The sequence below is a fragment of the Suncus etruscus genome, chromosome 11, assembly GCF_024139225.1.
Source record: "Suncus etruscus isolate mSunEtr1 chromosome 11, mSunEtr1.pri.cur, whole genome shotgun sequence".
Taxonomy (NCBI): domain Eukaryota; kingdom Metazoa; phylum Chordata; class Mammalia; order Eulipotyphla; family Soricidae; genus Suncus; species Suncus etruscus.
In genome coordinates this window covers 60,741,868-60,761,097 of record NC_064858.1, presented here as the reverse complement: position 1 = coordinate 60,761,097, position 19,230 = coordinate 60,741,868, and the positions used below count along the sequence as shown (strand labels likewise).

The window sequence follows — 19,230 nt, the reverse complement described above, 5'->3', positions numbered from 1 at the left end:
TGTATGCCACTGAACTGTTTAACCCACAATATTCTGTGCTTTGTGTGAGACTGACATCAGTGATGATGATATCTGCGAGCTCAGTGATGATGACAATGTCTAAGCTGATACCCTCACATCAGATACAGTTGAAACTCTGGACATACTGATGATGATGAGGAATCCAGTTTTGGGTTTTGGGCCATACCTGGTGGCGCTCAGGGGTTACTCCTGGCTATGCGCTCAGAAGTCGCTCCTGGCTTGGGGGACCATATGGGATGCCGGGGGATCGAACTGCGGTCCGTCCAAGGCTAGCGCTGGTAAGGCAGGCACCTTACCTCTAGCGCCACCACCCGGCCCCAGGAATCCAGTTTTGAAGGATTTTAACCTTTGTGATTTAGCTTGATTGCCCATTAAGCTATGGTTTTTTGCACTTTATTTAAAGTTTGAAAGTTATTGCTAGTTTATAGTTTTTCTTTAGTAATAAACATTGAAAACCATTTAACATACTGATTCTTCAATTATTGTGATTGTTTTGGGTATGTATTTTTGTTTTTGAAATTTACTAGTGGCTGTTGCATTTTCCACTCGGCTTATACTCAAGTCACTAAGTTTTCCCAGTTTTTAGGGTAAAATTCGGGGGGTCGGCTTATAGTTGGGTCCACTTATACTAATGTGAATGGGATTGTTTTTCTAATGTCCATTTCTTCTCTATCATTATTGGTGTATAAGAATGCCATTGATTTTTGTGTGTTGATTTTGTAGTCTTCCATTTGCTATATGAATCTATTGTTTCTAGAAGCTTTTTGGTAGGGTCTTTAGGGTTTTCTAACTGGCAGGCACGGGGGACCATATGGGACACCGGGATTCGAACTGATGACCTTCTGCATGAAACTTAAACGCCTTACCTCCATGCTATCTCTCCGGCCCATTTTCTTTCTTTCTTTAATCCCCTGTCCTACTGTTAGAGTTTGGCTAAAACCTGGGGTTCAGGGAATACTTTGTCTTTCCTGGCTTTGGGGGCTGTGGCACACCTGGAGGTTATTCTATTCAGGCTCCTCTAGTCTCTTCTCCCTGGCTTCTGGTTGGGGCTTTTTTCCAAGTGGGTGGTCACTTGGGTTGCATCATTTTTATTTATTTTTTATATAAAGATAATGTAATCATTATGAATTTTATGTTTTGGGGGCCCTACCTGTCAGCACTCAGTGGTCACTCCTGGCTCTGCACTCAGAAATTGCTCCTTGCAGGCTCAGGAGACCATATGGGATGTCAGGGATCGAACCTGGGTTTGTCCCAGGTTTCCCAAGTTTGCCGCATCCACAGCAAATGCCCTACTGCTATGTTATCACTTCAGCCCAAGGGTTCCACATTTTTTTTTTTTTTTGGGTCATACCTATCCTGCCTCTATGCTCAGAAATCCCTCCTGGCAGGCTTGGGGGACCAGATGGGAGGCTGGGATTCAAACCACTGTCCTTTTGCATGCAAGGCAAAAACACTACCTCCATGCTATCTCTCCGCGCCCCCCCCCCCCCAAACCCTTTTTTGGGATATATGTGTGTGTGTTTGGTTTTGGGCTCACCAGGGCCTCACCAGGGAGTCACTTTTGATTCTGCATTCAGGAATTGATTATTCATGATAGTGCTGGTGGAATATGGAGTTCTGCATGTGGCAGAACTCGGGTCTGCCACATGCAAGGCAAGTGTCTTACTACCACTGTACTACTTCTATCCCTCCTGCCCATGTAAACACTTCTTCTTGCTGTTTCCTTTTCTGTGAAAAGATTTACATTAGTCCCTTGCTTTCTCTCTGCTTTCACTTCCCTGGCATGCAGGGTCAAGTCTCCAAAGATGCCTTGCATGCTGATGTCATGGAAATGATCCTCTGTCTGTGTCCTTCTGGCTCTTGTATCCAGGCCTTTAATCCATGCTGCATTTGTTTTTTTTTTTTTCTGTGATGTTAAGAGAGAGGTCACTTGTCATTGTCTTGCTTTCCCAGCATGGCTTATGGAAGAGACTTTTTCTTTGTTTATTGTGTTTTCTGTTGTTACAAGAGCATGCATTTGGGACTGAAGCACAGAAGGTATTTTCCTTGTATGTGCCTGACCTAGGCTTGATTCCTTGAACCACAGATGGTCCCCTGAGCCCTGCCAGAGTGATCCCTGAGCACTGAATGAAGAGTAAGCCTTGAATAGTGCTCAGTGTGGCACCTCAGGCAAGAAAATAACAACCCAAACCCCATGCATTAACAAATTGTACAGAAAACTATACAAGGAAATAGCTGTATTTAGTTCCCACTGTCTTACACAGAGCCTGACCCCAGCTCCCTTGCCTCATCCTCTCTACCACATGCCAAGGCTTGTGCTTTTGCCATGTCCAAGTATCCTTGACTTAGTTCTTTCTGCTTCTATTTCAGGGAGGAATCTAATTCTCTTCCTTCATAGATGGGAAATCCCAGCATCTGAAGACCACCTTTGCCCTAGGGCCCCATATGGGTACATGGAGGGACAAAGATTTACATTGATCCCTCAGCTTTGGGGGACTTGATGCCCCCCCTCCCAGACCATCAGCCTGGTGGGGTGGTTGTGCTGCGCTTGTCAATTGTTTTTACTGCTAAATGCTACCTACAAGTATTTTATTGTACTTACGGTGAGATGGTTATAATAGTGTTAACCTTTGTGGCTATGACATACAAGTGACTGCCTTTACTACCCTACATTGTACTTAAAATTATTATTATTATTTTTTTGGTTTTTGGGGCCACACCTGACAGAGCTTAGGGCTTACTCCTGGCTCTGTGCTCAACTTGGGGAACCATATGGGATGCTGGGTATTGAAACGGGTTGGCTGTTTGCAGGGCAAGTGTCCTCTCCACTGTACTATTGCTTCTGCCTCCACCCTGGACTGTATGTTTTTAGAAAACGAAACAAAACAACTTATGTTTCTTTTGTAGGGGAAAGGAACAAGACACGGTGGATGAGACTACATAGGGATATAGGGTAGACACCTATTATAGTGCTCACTACCATATTGTTTAGTACTCTAGTTCTGAAAATTACACTTCTAAAATATTCCAGCCAAATCTAACTCTGAAAGCTTCATCACTCCTGTCATCGATGAAATACCTAGAAATTGGAAAACCTTCCCACCCCGAGGTGCCAGCCTTTTTTTTTTTTTTTTCTTTTTAGTGGGTTTTTGGGTCACAGCCGGCAGTGCTCAGGGGTTACTCCTGCCTCCACGCTCAGAAATCGCTCCTGGCAGGCTCGGGGGACCATATGGGTGCCGGGATTCAAACCAATGACCTTCTGCATGAAAGGCAAACGCCTTACCTCCATGCTATCTCTCCGGCCCCTATTTATCTTTTAATTCAATTATTTCTTAAGTGCACAAATCCATCCTGTGAGGGTCAGGCGTCCAACAACAACTTATGAACAGATCTCTAATGTCTGTCTTTAAGTGGGTGGGAGTTTGTATATAATGAACTCTTTGTCTGCCCAACCTAGACTGCTAACAACCCATGCCTATATAGTATATAGCCCCTCATATATTATCTTTCCCCCCATTCAGAACTCCTTCTATTCTCTAGCCCTCCAATCCTGATCCATTACTCCCCCGATTTAACCCTCTTTACCCTAAGTTCTTAACTCATTAAGTACCGAGACTGACCTCCTGCCCCAACAAGCCACCACCCAACTCCCAAAGCAAAAAGACACCCTCTCAATCATCTTGGGCCCCAGCAAGAAGCTGCAACTATCATTTCTGATGACTCATTCTATATGGCCCTTCTTCTAACACCCCCCCCTCCACCAAATGTGGATGGACTGTTGCATGCTACTGGGTTTAGCTCCAGAAGGACCGTCAGCTCAAGGACACTACCTGATCTTTTACAGCTACAAACCATTTCTTAAACTCAAGACCATGGTGTAGGATGAAAATGTGCCCTGGATCTCACACACCTACCCCCCCGCCCCCAATATCTCAAAAGACTTAATGAGGATATCTTATATATATATTTTTTTTGTTTGTTTGTTTGTTTGTCTTTTGGGTCATACATGGTGGTGCTCAGGGGCTACTCCTAGCCCTACGCTCAGAAATCGCTCCTGGCAGGCTCGGGGGACCATATGGGATGCTGGGATTTGAACCACCACCTGTCCTGGATCAGCTACTTGTAAGGCAAATGCCCTACTGCTGTACTATCTTCGGCGATTATATTTTCTTTGTATGTTTAATACCTCAGTAGTTATACCTCTTAGTATGTTTATTTTCAAAGGCAAAGATAGCCTCCTTCATCCTTTTTTATTTATTTATTTTTTAAATCTTTATTATTTTTTCATTTATATATGTATATATTAATTTCACTTGTTTTGGTTCTGCTTGGTACAAAATTCTAGGAGAAAAAGTCATGCTTGGGATAAAAGCTCAGGTCAAAAACAGGGCACAGAGATGTATAGCCTGTTATTCTTGCCCCCAAATGTACCAGTAATATAATATGGCACCGTTCCCTTTTGTATAGGCATGCTAAAAAAGGGGAAATCTTTTTTTTTCCCCAAGATTTGAGGGAAGCTTCTATTTGTTTTTAATATAAAATCTTTATTTAAGCACCATGATTACAAGCTTGATTGTAGTTTTGTTTCAGTCACAAACACAACACCCCTCTTCACCAGTGCAACATTCTCACCACCAGTAGTGCCCTTTCTTCCCTTCTTCCCAACCCTTGCCTGTATTTGAGGCAGGGATTCTACTTCTCTCACTCATTAAGATTGTGATAGTTGTTAGTGTAGGTATTTCCCCAACTGCACCATTATTCTTTTTGGTGAGCTTCATATTGTGAGCTTGTTCTTCCGGCCCTCATCTCTATTATCTCTGGGCAATATTATTACTATTACATTACATTATTATAATAATGTCCTTAATTTTTCTTAAAACACATAGAAAAAGGGGAAATCTTTTGTATAGAAACAAGCTCTTATCTACTAGGGATAAGAACCCATAAATTTTATAATACAGGTGTGCCTCCCTCCTGAACATTTGTCATGGGGACTCAACTTAGACTCTATGTGACCATCCAATCCTGAGCCCCAGATCTCAACCATAAAACAAACACAGTTCCCTGCAACAACACCAGAAATCAAACACCCTCTGGGGAGTGCCTAATACTGCTCTGGCACCAACTTGTGCCAAGTTGATATGACAGCCTGCTGATGAGGAAACATTAAAAACTTGATTTTAGAGTAGGTTGCTCTACTTCATCACCAGATAAAATGAATAAGATGAAATCAGAAGAAACTCCATCCTTGGATCTGTGCTAAAACCAAGATCACTGGGGCTGGAGAGATAGCATGGAGGTAAGGCGGTTACCTTTCATGCAGAAGGTCATCGGTTCAAATCCCAGTGTCCCATATGGTCCCCCGTGCCTGCCAGGAGCAATTTCTGAGCACGGAGCCAGGAAAAACCCCTGAGCACTGCTGGGTGTGGCCCAAAAACCACAATAAAAATAAAAATAAAAATAAAAAATAAAATTGTTTAAAAAAAAAAACAAACAAAAAAAAACCAAGATCACTAACTACAGAAAACTGACTTTGACAACCGCAACTGAGCAGAACTTTTCCTGGGACCAAAAAGAAAGACCTTAGCCTAGGCTTCGGTCTACGATTTGTGCAAAAAAAAAAAAGGATTTCTAATTTTAGTCTGACCTTGACAACTGCGACTGAACAGAACTTCTGGAACCATAAGGAAAGACCCTGCCTATCCTAAGCTCTGTCCTAGAATCTGTGCAAAAACCAAGATTACTACCATGCCAGAGCAGAACTTCTGGATCCATAAAGAAAGACTCTGTCCTAAACTTTGTCCTATGACCTGTGTAAATACCAGGATCTCTAATTACAGAGGATTGATTTTTTTTTTCTTTTGGTTTTTGGGCCACACCCTGTGACGCTCAGGGGTTACTCCTGGCTATGCGCTCAGAAGTTGCTCCTGGCTTCTTGGGGGACCATATGGGACGCCGGGGGATCGAACCGAGGTCCGTCCTAGGCTAGCGCAGGCAAGGCAGGCACCTTACCTCCAGCGCCACCACCCGGCCCCAGAGGATTGATTTTGACAGTCACACTGAGCAGAACATTTCCTGGCACCATAAAAAGACCTTGGGGTTCGACAATGAGCATGTTCAGAGCCTGTAGTTGTTCCCATGCCAGTATGCTTCAAGGGTGGAGAAATCCTGTATCTCCTAGGCCAAGGAAATTCCCTTTCTAATTTCCCCAACACTTATTGTGCCTATGCAAAAAAAAAAAAAAAAAAAACCCAAAACAAAACACCCCCCCCAAAAAAAAACCCTTGCCACACCAGCCCCCCCCCATTCTTCCCCCTCTTGGTGTTGTAGTTTTGTTGCTGTTTTTTTTTCTTTTATTTAAACACCTTGATTACATACATGATTGTGTTTGGGTTTCAGTCATGTAAAGAACACCACCCATCACCAGTGCAACATTCCCATCACCAATGTCCCAAATCTCCCTCCTCCCCACCTGACCCCGGCCTGTACTGTAAACAGGCTCTCCATTTCCCTCATACATTCTCATTATTAGGACAGTTCAAAATGTAGTTATTTCTCTAACTAAACTCATCACTCTTTGTGGTAAGCTTCCTGAGGTGAGCTGGAACTTTCAGTTCTTTTCTCTTTTGTGTCTGAAAATTATTATTGCAAGAATGTCTTTCATTTTTCTTAAAACCCATAGATGAGTGAGACCATTCTGCGTTTTTCTCTCTCTCTCTCTGACTTATTTCACTCAGTATAATAGATTCCATGTACATCCATGTATAGGAAAATTTCATGACTTCATCTCTCCTGACAGCTGCATAATATTCCATTGTGTATATGTACCACAGTTTCTTTAGCCATTCGTCTGTTGAAGGGCATCTTGGTTGTTTCCAGAGTCTTGCTATGGTAAATAGTGCTGCAATGAATATAGGTGTAAGGAAGGGGTTTTTGTATTGTATTTTTGTGTTCCTAGGGTATATTCCTAGGAGTGGTATAGCTGGATCGTATGGGAGCTCGATTTCCAGTTTTTGGAGGAATCTCCATATCGCTTTCCATAAAGGTTGAACTAGACGGCATTCCCACCAGCAGTGGATAAGAGTTCCTTTCTCTCCACATCCCCGCCAACACTGTTTATTCTCATTCTTTGTGATGTGTGCCATTCTCTGTGGTGTGAGGTGGTATCTCATCGTTGTTTTGATTTGCATCTCCCTGATGATTAGTGATGTGAAGCATTTTTTCATGTGTCTTTTGGCCATTTGTATTTCTTCTTTGTCAAAGTGTCTGTTCATTTCTTCTTCCCATTTTTTGATGGGATTAGATGTTTTTTTCTTGTAAAGTTCTGTCAGTGCCCTGTATATTTTGGAGATTAGCCCCTTATCTGATGGGTATTGGGTGAATAGTTTCTCCCACTCAGTGGGTGGCTCTTGTATCCTGGGCACTATTTCCTTTGAGGTGCAGAAGCTACTCAGCTTAATATATTCCCATCTGTTAATCTCTGCTTTCACTTGCTGGGAGAGTGCAGTTTCCTTCTTGAAAATGCCTGTAGTCTCAATGTCCTGGAGTGTTTTGCCTATGTGTTGTTCTATATATCTTATGGTTTTGGGTCTGATATCGAGGTCTTTAATCCATTTGGATTTTACCCCCCCCCCCCATTCTTCCCCCTCTTGGTGTTGTAGTTTTGTTGCTGTATTTTTTTTTTTAGTTGTGTTTTTGTCATTGTTTTGGTTTGTTTTTTTCTTTTCTTTTAAAACTATATAGCTTCTAGATGGGCTTCCCCCAGCTCTTTCTTTCTTGTTTTTTTTTTTTCTAACAAAACCACAGAACTTGATTCATCTTGTTATGCCTCAAAAATGGAGGGGAAAAAAAAGTGGATGGTACCAGGAGCAAACAATCGCATGGACTTTGAGTGGAAATAAAAAATGATCAGACCTAAACACAAAACCCAAAGTCAACGACAACAGATCAAGATAACCCAATCTACAACAAGCTATACACAAAGGGGATCTATTACACTAGAAGTCCAGTGGGCAAGAGAGGTGGTATGTGATGTATGCTGGGAACAGGGGTGGAGGAAGACAACACTGGTGGTGGGAATTACCCTAATTCATTGTCACTATGTACCTTAAATATAATGTGAAAGACTTGTAACTCACATTGGTCACAATAAAAGTTATTTAAAAAAACAAAAAACAACTTATGTTTCTTTTGTGGCGGTGCTCCTCTAAACAGTGGGCAGAGGATAGCTGGGGTGCAGGTGGTGGCTTTGTGTTGGCCTGTGAACCCAGCCAGGCCACACACAGAGACACAGAATCCTCATTTTTGTTGCTTTACCCTCATCTCTAACTAAACAAACAGCCTGTGCTCCCCTCCTTTTGGAGCCTACGGAGATGTCAGGTGTTGTCATCAGCCATAGTCAGGTTTGGGATAATCAGTGTCTAGCTCGAAGATGTTGAGTGGTGGGAGTACAGGGTGATCCAGGTCTGGCCTCAGTACTGACCTGACCACAAAGATCTCTGGGGGATAAATTCTCTTATGGAATCCTCCGATTCTCCAGCATTCAGACGTTGACACCAGCGCTACCATTGGTGTTGAGTAAACCACTTGTATGCATGAGCCATTGATGGTACATGCCCATGTCAGTGCCTTCATTGAACTGGCCTGGAGCCCAGCCACTGTGAGATGGGTACCCTGCAGAGTGGCAGAGAGTATCTGGCGGAGGTGCCACATGCTGATGGCTTGGTTGAAGCCCCTGACTCAACTGTACCCCTTCCTCCCTCTGAACTGACGAGGAGTGCACACATGGTCTTGAGACTGCTGGGCTGGTAGAGGTGCCATGAGTTGGTCACTAAACATCGAAGGCAAGTGTCACCTTCTTCAGTAACACAGAGGTGTTCGTGCACCCCCAGAGCAGCATCTTGTTTCACATCACCCTGAGATCTGCCATGGACTCTCAGACTTTCTGCAGTTTCTGTGGTGGGGGGCAGGGCTGAGGCCTGCTCCCTGCCTCACTCACGCATCTGTGGCTCAGGCCAGGTGGTTGCAGGTGCAGCTGACGTCCCATCCATTGAAGCACCAGTTGTGTGTGTGTGGGGGGGAAATGGGGTGCCCTGTACTCTGTGTGTTAGGGAGGGCTGCTGGATGTCTGTCTGGTGCAGAGATGTAGAGCATCTCAAGGTTCCATAACTTTGGGGGTACTAATACCGAGTTGCCTCCCAAAAAGGAGGCCTCTCCAAGGCCTCCACAGGAACAGCAGTGCAAAGATGAGTGCACATAGGTCCCTCCAGCTCAGGAGGGGAAGCAGAAGCCATATATGGTGAGAAGAATTAGGGTCACCCATTTTCACTTGGGGGTCCCCAGGTCCCCAAAATTTTTTCCTCCTGGCTTCTGTGAAGTCTGTTCATGGGCAGTGTTGGGGCAGCCATACAACAGTGCATTGACAAGGGTTGAAGTGGGGCCTGGCGCCAGATTTGGGAATATAGAATCTACCTCAGCAGCCTCTTTCAGCCCCCAGATGTATCTGGGTGGAAGCAGAGGTGGTGCTGAATCTGAGGAATGGAGAGGACAGGAGGGCATTAGATGAGAGACATGGGGTGGGGTGGGGGCATGAGCCCACCTGGAATGGACAGGAAGGGCTTGGGGAAGGTTCTGGCCAGAGGCTCCTGGTCTGTCTATATTGATGCCACTTTTTCTGCCAAGCACTGCAACCTTGCACTGCCCCTTTGGGGACTCTGTCCAGACATTTTGGCTATAGCACTGAACTGCTTTCTCCCTCCCTCCCTTCCCAGTATCCTTCAGAAATCAGGAAGTATGAATACGACCCCAATTTTGCAATCCGTGGGCTTCATTATGATGTGCAGCGGGTAAGTGTGGGTCTCTGTGTTTTCCTGTGCATGGAATTTGGGACTAAAATAGACTCCTGGTACTTTTTGTTGTGTAAATTAGTTCTAAAGTGTGTTCTTTTTGGGCTGCAGAGCTAAACTATTTAAATAAACTACTTTTGTTTTTGAGGTACTAGTTCTAGCAAGGGACTTGGGAGGTTACTCCTGCTGATATTCAGTGGTCATATGCAGTGCTGGGGATTGAACTACAAAACATGTGCTGGCCTGCTGAATCATCTTTAGTTTTTAAAAATTTTTTCATGGAGGGGGGCTTCTAAGCAATGGATTAGTAAGGGGTGAAACTGCAAAAACTGCAACACTCTGGGGCCCCATCTTAGGGATTCTTGGACACCTGGGCTAGTGATTCAATGTGAAAGTCAGAGGACACAATGATGCTCAGCTGTACCTGGCCATACTCAGGACCACTTGATGCCAGGGATTGAACAAGGGTCGAGGTATGCACCTTTAATCTCAAGACTTCCTCTCAATCCCAGTAAAGACTTGATAATAGAAGAGCATTAAAGTCGATTAACCATGTGCTTCTAGTTGCCATTTTTGGTGTTTGGAGGAGGAACCAGTCTCTGGGTTTTTTTTTTTTTCCTTCCCCGTGAGCTAGGCCTCTCAGTTCCTTAAGCAAAATGCAGACCTTTCCCCAAAACATTTAGTCTTCTCCTGTCATCCTAGTGTTCTACGGGATATAGATTAAGGATCCTAAGTGTTGTTATACCTGCAGGTATTGGTCAACAGTCACAATGTTGTGTGTGTTTGTGTTTTTGAAGGCGGTGTTGATGAAGATTGATGCCTTTCATTACATCCAGCTGGGAGCTGTCTACAGGTAAGAGTGAGAAGTGCAAATTTTGGGTTTCAGACCCCCACCCCACCCCCAAACCCCAGCTGGTTGAATGTGTGTATCAAGGGCTAAAGTTTGCGCGCATCCTTCAGAAGCTCAGTGTGTAGGTGGTGGTGGTGGAGTGTTAGCACTTCAGTGACCACAGGCCAAGGTGACAGTGCTGGTTCTTTTCATTTTCTAATTGTTCCCACCTGGGTCCTCATCTCCTCTTTTGGGAGAGGAGCAGAGTGCACAAGTTTCCCTTTAGAGCTCTCTATATTTGGGATCCAGGGTGAGTACCCATGCCTCCTTCACTGCCCTCATATGACACTGTGCCCCTCACAGTTCCTTGGAGACAGGCCAAGGGCAGGGCAGAGGCAGGCACGGAAACTGCCCTTCATTGACATGGAAGGGCCTGAGAGCTTCCTGTCACATGACACTGGGTGGGGGGGGACCACATCCCTAAGCTTTACAGGGAACCCAGTGCTTTCTTCAGGTTGGAAAGTTAAGTGCAGGAGGAGGAGGATGCAGGCAGGGCTCTCAGAGGGAGGAACACCCTTGAGTAGTGAAGCAGATAAACCTTCAAACATAACCTGCAAAGAAGCCAATGGGTAACCTTGCAACTTGTCTGGGCCTGGGAGCAAGAATGTCTGGGCTCTGAGTCATCCTGGGCCTGTGGAGCAGAGCATGTGTGAAGCCCTGGGTTTAATCCCCAGTATCACCCCACCCCCTTACCTCCCACCCCCAAACAAAGAGTCAAAGATTAAAAGTCTGATCTAGACCCACTCCTTTCTGTTTTGGGAACCTTGGGCAATACTCATGGTCTTGTTCCTCACAGTTGTCTGCTGGATGATAGGGGATCGAGAACCACAGTCCCCCTCTAGGGCTGTGGAGCATCAAGAGTCTCATTGGGGTTCCTGTTTGCACAATACAGATACCAGCAATATGAGTGGCTTCTTTGGCAGCAGAATAGCAGTGGGTTAAGGATGAGCTGTTGCCAGTGGGGGTACCTGTAGTGGGGCTGCTGTGTTCTCCAATAGAGCTTCTTTGTGCAGGGGCCTCAGCGTGGTCCCTGATGAAGAGGTCATCGAGATGTATGAGGGCTCCCATGTGCCTCTGGAGCAGATGAGCGACTTCTATGGCAAGGTGAGGGGAACATGTCTGTCTGCTCTGCTCAAGCCCATCCATGTGGGGGGATCCAGGAGTCTGGACTTGGGGCTTCACTGTTCACATGGGCCCTGTGAGACAGTGCGGGGTTGTGCCTGGGGATTTTGTTGTTCCAGAAATGAGCATGTGTCTCCACTCTGGCTAGATGGGAGCTTCCATGTTCCCTTGGCCCAGCCTCTATTGGGGGCCCATACTTGGGAGGGTAAAGTGTGGTCCCCCTGCACTTGGCTGCAGAAAGCCTGTGTGGAAGGGTGCGAGTGGAACTGTGCTAGAAGTTGAACCTTTTTTTTTCTCTGCCTGCTTTACCTTCAGAGTGTTTGTAGATTGTCCTGTTGGGAAGTTTCTCATGGGCATTGATGGTCAGAATAAAATGGTCCATGCATCGCTAGCCTGGGAAGCAGGTGTTTTCTAAATGATGAGGAGAGGGTCCCTGCCCCTTGAACTCAAACAAGGGGCACTGGGAGGCACTTTTATTTATTTATTTTTACTATTTTAAATAATATCTTTATTTAAGTACCATGATTACAAGAATGATTGTAGTTGGGTTTCAGTCATAAACAGAATTACCCGCCCCCCCCCTTCATCAGTGCAACATTCCCACCACCATGTCCCCCATCTCCGTCCTTCAACACCCCCTGCCTATATTCGAGACAGGCATTCTTTTTTTTTTTTTTTTTTGGTTTTTGGGCCACACCCGGCGATGCTCAGGGGTTACTCCTGGCTGTCTGCTCAGAAATAGCTCCTGGCAGGCACGGGGGACCATATGGGACACCGGGATTCGAACCAACCACCTTTGGTCCTGGATCGGCTGCTTGCAAGGCAAATGCCACTGTGCTATCTCTCCGGGCCCAAGACAGGCATTCTACTTCTCTCATTATATTTGTTATGATAGTTCTTAGTTTAGTTATTTCTCTAGCTGCACTCACTACTCTTTGTGGTAAGCTTTACATTGTGGCCCAATCTGTCTAGCCCTCATCTCTATTGTTTCTGGGTATTATTATAATAATGTCTTTCATTTTTCTTAAAACCCATAGATGATTGAGACTATTCTGTGTCTGTCTCTCTCCCTCTGACTTACTTTACTCAGCATAATAGTTTCCATGTCCATCTATGTGTAGGAAAATTTCATGACTTCATTTTTCCTAAGTGCTGCATAGTATACATACAAGTTGTATATGTACCAAAAGTTTCTTTAGCCATTCATCTGTTGTTGGGCATCTGGCTTGTTTCCAGATTCTGGCTATTTATAAATAGTGCTGCAATAATTATAGGTGTGCAGAGACATTTTTATATTGTGTTATTGTGTTCTTAGAAGTGGTATAGCTGGATCGTATGGGAGCTCAATTTCCAGGTATTTGAGGAATCTCCATATTGTTTTCCATAAAGGCTGGACTAGATGGCATTCCCACTAGCAGTGAAAGAGAGTTCCTTTCTTCCAACATCCTCACAAGCACTGATTGTTCCTATTTAGAGTGTGTGTGTGTGTGTTTATGAGTGTATGTATGTGTATGTGAGATCAGTCCCAATCTCTTTGGCATGAGATGGTATCTCATTGTTGTTTTGATTTGAGCATTTTTTCATGTACCTTTTGGCCATTTGTATTTCTTCTTGAGGAAGTGTCTGTTCATTTCTTCTCACCATTTTTTGACGGGGTTCAATGTTTTTTATTTTTAAGTTCTGTAAAAACCTTATTATCTTAAATATTAGCCCCTTATCTGATGGGTGTTGGGTGAGAAATTTCTCTCATTCTGTGGGTGGCTTTTGTATCCTAGGCTCTATTTCCTTTAAGGTGCAGAAGCTTCTCAAGCTTATTATAATCCCATTTGTTTATCTCTGCTTAACTTGTTTGGACAGTGCTCTTTCTTCCTTAAAGATGTCTTTAGTCTCAATGTCATGGAGTATTTTACCTATATGTTGTTCTGTATACCTTATGGTTACGGGTCTGATATCAAGGTCTTTAATCCATTTGGATTTGACCTTGGTGCATGGTGTTAGATGGAGGTCTGAGTTCACTTTTGTATGTGGCTGACCAGTTGTCCCAACACCACTTGTTGAAGAGGCTTTCCTTGTTCCATTTTTGTTTTTTGCCTCTTTATCAAAGATAATTGATTGTCAGCTCACCTCAGGAAGCTTACCACAAAGAGTGATGAGTTTAGTTATAGAAATAACTACATTTTGAACTGTCCTAATAATGAGAATGTATGTGGGAAATGGAAAGCCTGTCTAGAGTACAGGCGGGGGTCGGGTGGGGAGGAGGGAGATTTGGGACATTGATGATGGGAACTTTGCACTGGTGATGGGTGGTGTTCTTTACATGACTGAAACCCAAACACAATCATGTATGTAATCAAGGTGTTTAAATAAAATATATATATATATATATATATATATATATATATATATATATAAAGATAATTGATTGTATTATGTCTGGTGAACATTCTTTGAATACACAATTTGATTATAGTGATCTGAAGGTTATTCTTTATTTCATACCATGCTGTTTTAATAACCATTGTTTTGTAGTACAATTTAAAGTTGGGGAGAGTAATACCTCCCATCTTCCTCTTCCTAAGGGTTGCTTTAGGTATTCATGGGTGTTTATTGTTCCAATTAAATTTCAGGAGTGTTTAATCCACTTCTTTGAAGAATGTCATGGGTATCCTTAGAGGAATTGCATTCAATCTGTATAATGCTTTGGGGAGTACTACCATTTTAATGATGTTTTAATGATGTTAATCCATGAAAATTTAATTAGACATTTAATGATGTTAATTCATGAACAGGGTATGTGTCTCCATTTCTTTATGTCTCTCTTATTTCTTGAAGCAGTGTTTTGTAGTTTTCTTTGTATAGGCCCTTCACCTCTTTAGTTAAGTTGACTCCAGTGTATTTGAATTTGTGTGGCATTAATGTGAATGAGATTTTTTTTTAAAATATCCTTTTCTTCTTTATCATTATTTGTGTATAAGAAGGCCATTGAATTTTTTTTTTTTTTTGAGCCACACACAGTGACGCTCAGGGTTTACTCCTGGCTATGCACGCAGGAATTGCTCCTGGCTTGGGGGACCATGTGGGATGCTGGGGGATTGAACCGAGGTTCATCCTAGGCTAGCATGGGCAAGGCAGATGCCTTACCACTTGTGCCACCACTCTGGCCCCAAGGTCATTGATTTTTGCATGTTGATTTTGTAGCCTTCAACTTTGCTATATGAATCTATTTATAGAAGCTTTTTGGTAGAATCTTTAGGATTTTCTAAAACTGGTAGCATGTCATCTACAAACAGTGAGAGCTTGACTTCTTCCTTTTCTATCTGGATACCCTTGATATATTTTCTTGCTTAACTTCTATGGAAAGTACTTCCAGAAATATATATATATATATATATTTTTGTTTTTGTTTTTTTTTTTGGTTTTTTTGGGTCACACCCGGTGGCGCTCAAGGGTTACTCCTGGCTGTCTGCTCAGAAATAGCTCCTGGCAGGCACGGGGGACCATATGGGACACCGGGATTCGAACCAGCCACCTTTGGTCCTGGATCGTCTGCTTGCAAGGCAAACGCCGCTGTGCTATCTCTCCGGGCCCTAGAAATATATTTAATAGGAGTGGCGAAAGGGGGCAGTCTTGTCATGTACCAGATTTTAGAGGACAGGCTTTGACTTGATCTCCATTGAGAATATTTGCCATTGGCTTGTGGTAGATAGCCTTGACTATATTGAGAAAAGTTTCTTCCATTTCCATCTTGTTGAGAGTATTTTTGTTTTTTATTTTATAAATTTATTTAAAGGAAATATATCACATAGCTGACACAATTGGTCATAATACATTTGTTTGAGGAAGAACAAAGGCGAAGTTATTTAAAAAAATAAAAAAAAACTAACAAGATGGAAGAGAAAAAAGGTTCAGTAGCAAATATATTTTTGAAAATCATTGAATCACCAATGAACTCTTTAAAGGCCTAGCAGAAGGTTTAATAGGCTTTTCTTATTATTTTTTTCTTTTTAAGGATAAGAGTTAAAGAAGTACAGCAAAAATAGTGTTAGAGTGGCAGTTGTTGTTTGCATAGGCACAGCAAAATATGGAGGACATGGAAAAGAAAAGGCTTGGCCTAAATACAAGGAGACCTTACCCCTGAAGTTTTCTGGCGTAAGACCATTTCTAGGCTCCAGGCATACTAGGTTGTTCAACCCAAGTCATTGTCTGTTGTGCCAGTAAACCAGGTGTTAATGTTATTTTTTTCTTCTGTGTTCCTTTGTAGTTGTCTTCTAATTTCAGTGCCTTGTGATCTGAGAAGGTAGTCTGTATAATTCCTATCCTCTTTACTTTATGGAGATATGTTTTGTGGGCCAGCATGTGTTCTATCCTGGAAAATGACCCATGTGCATTGGAGAAGAATGTGTATTCTGTTTTCTTTGGAAGGAGAGCCCTATATATATCTACTTGGCCGCTTTCTTCATTTCTCCTTTCAAAGCTAGTATATATGTTTTTCTTTCACAACCAGCAGCGCTCAGGGTTTCTCCTGACTTGTTCCTGGCAGGCACGGGGGATCATATGGGATGTCGGGATTCGAAGCACCCTCTGTCCTGAATTGGCTTCATGCACGGCAAACACCCTACCACTGTGCTGTCACTCTGGCCCGAGAGCTAGTGATTTCTTGTTGGGTTTCAGCCTGGTTGACCTATCAAGGGATGACAGGGCAGTATTAAGGTCTCCCACTATTATTGTGTTGTTATTGTTTTTTTTTTAAGTTTGTTAATAATTGTATTAAATATTTTGCTGGTTCCTCATTGGGTGTGTATATGTTTAGGAGTGTGATTTCTTCCTGTTGAACATATCCGTTGATTATTAAGAAATGTCTATTTTTGTCTCATAACTTTTCTAAATCTAAGGTTTATGTCATCTGAATATGGCCACTCCAGCTTTTTTTGTTTTTGTTTTTGCTTTTTGTTTTTTGGGTCACACCTGGCGGCACTTAGGGGTTACTCCTGGCTCTGCACTCATAAATCGCTCCTGTCAGGCTCAGGCTCAGGGAATCATATGGGATCCCGGGATTCGAACCACCGTTCTTCTGCATGCAAGGCAAACGCTTTACCTTTATGCTATCTCTCTGGCCCACTCCGGCTTTTTTTTTTTTTTTTTTTTAACAGGTGTTTGATTGCTTGGATGATTTTCCTCCAATCTTTGATTTTGAGTGTATGTTTATTCTGACTATTCAGGTGTGTTTCTTGTAGACAGCAGAATGTTGGATTCAGCTTTTTGATCCATTTGCCACTCTGTCACTTAACTGGTGCATTTATTACATTGACATTGAGAGAGATAATTGTCATGGCATTTAGGGTCATCTTTGTGTAGGAGTTCGGTGTGTCTCTTGGTCTGGTTTGTCTTAAAGTAGACCTTTCAGTTTTTCTTTTAAGGTGGTTTTGCATCTGTAAAGTTTCTGAGCTGTTGTTTATCTATGAAGCTATGTATACTTCCTTCAAACCTGAAAGTGAGTCTGGCTGGGTGCAGTATTCTAGGGATGCATTTATTTCATTAGGTTTTGTCACTGTATCCACCACTGCCTTCTGGCCTTGAGGATTTCTTGTGACAGGTCTGCTGTAAATATTTTTTTTGATTTTTGGGCCACACCTGGCAGTGCTCAAAGGGATACTCCTGGTTCTGCACTCAGAAATTACTCTAGGCAGGCTCAAGGGACTATATGTGATGTCGAATCAAACCTGGGTCTGTCTCAGGTTGGCCATGTACAAGGCAAATGCTGTGCTATCACTCCAGCCCCTGCTGTAAATCTTAAGGATGCTCCTTTGAATGTAATTTTCTTATTGATCTTCTTGCTTTCAGTATTCCCTATCTGTGGATTTCATCATTGTGACTAGGATGTGTCTCGGGGTGCTTTTCTTTGAGTCTCTTTTAGCTAGTACTCTTAGGGCATGCAGGATTAGGTTGCATGCAGTCTTTAGCTCTGGGAGTTTCTCTGCAATGATGCCCTTGACTATTGATTTTTTTTTCTGGGGATTTTCTTCCTAGGTCTCTGGGACTCCAATGACTTTTTTGTTATTGAAAGGAAGAGAGGGAAGGAGGGAAGAAGAGAAGAAAGGAGGGAAAGGAGGGAGGAAAAACAGAAGGAGGGAAGAAGTAAAAGGGAAGAAATGAGGAAGTGAGGGAATGAGGGAAGAAGGAGGAATGGAGAGGAAGAAGAAAGGAGGGAAGAAAGGGAGGGAGGGAAGATGGAAAGGAAGGAAGCTTCAATGATTCTTATATTGTTTCTGTTGAGTTTATCAAAGACTTCTATTTCATTGTTCACATTCTTTTAGGATTTTTCCATTGTCTGATCATTTGTGTTAAGACTCTTTTGCAATCTCTTTTGTTGTAAGGAATTGTTAAGCATTTCATCTTCCAGTTCACTGATTTGGTTTCTGGTGCTGTTATTCTGTTGGAGGGGCTTTCCAATGAGGTTTTCATTTTGTCTACTGAGTTTTTCAGTCATGTTATTTCAGTTTGGAGTCAGTTTGGAGTTTTCTCATTTCAGTTTTCATATCCTCTTTGTTTTTTTTTTTGTTTTTTTGTTTTTTTTTTTGGTTTTTGGGTCACAGCTGGCAGCACTCAGCTCAGGGGTTACTCCTGTCTCTGTGCTCAGAAATCACCCCTGAAAGGCTCAGGGGACCACATGGGATGCCGGGATTCGAACCACTGTCTGTCCTGTGTTGGTTGCTTGCAAGGCAAACACCTTACCACTGTGCTATCGCTCTGGCCCCTCCTCTTGATTCTTATTTATGTTTTTTTCAGCTTGATCCATGCTTTCTTTGAGTTCTATTAGGATCCTTCATATTTCTTCCCTAAACTCCTTATCTGAGAGGTTAATAGTTGGTTGGCATTTTTTTGGTCATCAGAGATGCCATCTTTATTTTCTCTGCATGGTGTTGGTCTGTATTGTTTTTCCATTGTCACACTTGTAGTGTGGTGTTTTCTTCATGTTGTGCTAGGGTTCATTGGCTAGAAGATGTGTGTGGTGTGAAGCGAAGCAGAGCAGCCTGGAGGCACTTTTAAGTGGCTATTTTAAAAAATTAATTTTTGGGGTGGGGGGTCACACCTGCAGTACTCCTAACTATAACTCCTCCTGGTTGGGCACATGGAGACTATAGGAGATGTCAGAGATCAAATCTAGGTAGGTTGCATGCAAGACAATGGTATACTTTCACTCTGGCCCCTTAATGGATGTTGTGCCATTCTGGGGGCACAAATTCATGGTTGGCTCTTTCACAGATGAGCATGAGTTGGGATATAAAGGCAGGTGGGAGGCAGGAAAGGTGGCTGAACTTTGGGGGGAGAGGCTAGGAGGGCCTTTCTGTGATG

General features: G+C 43.1%; 1 protein-coding gene across 2 annotated transcripts in view; it reads left to right on the top strand.

Annotated features, from left to right (window-relative positions):
* The window catches only part of NT5DC3 (5'-nucleotidase domain containing 3), a 78,147-nt gene that overhangs the window by 37,872 nt on the left and 21,045 nt on the right, over positions 1 to 19,230 (top strand). For both annotated transcript variants that reach the window (XM_049783157.1, XM_049783158.1), the window contains exons 3-5: positions 9,792 to 9,866; positions 10,664 to 10,719; positions 11,769 to 11,859. In XM_049783157.1, coding sequence (XP_049639114.1) covers positions 9,792 to 9,866; positions 10,664 to 10,719; positions 11,769 to 11,859 — 222 coding nt within the window. The remainder of the gene's footprint in view (positions 1 to 9,791; positions 9,867 to 10,663; positions 10,720 to 11,768; positions 11,860 to 19,230) is intronic.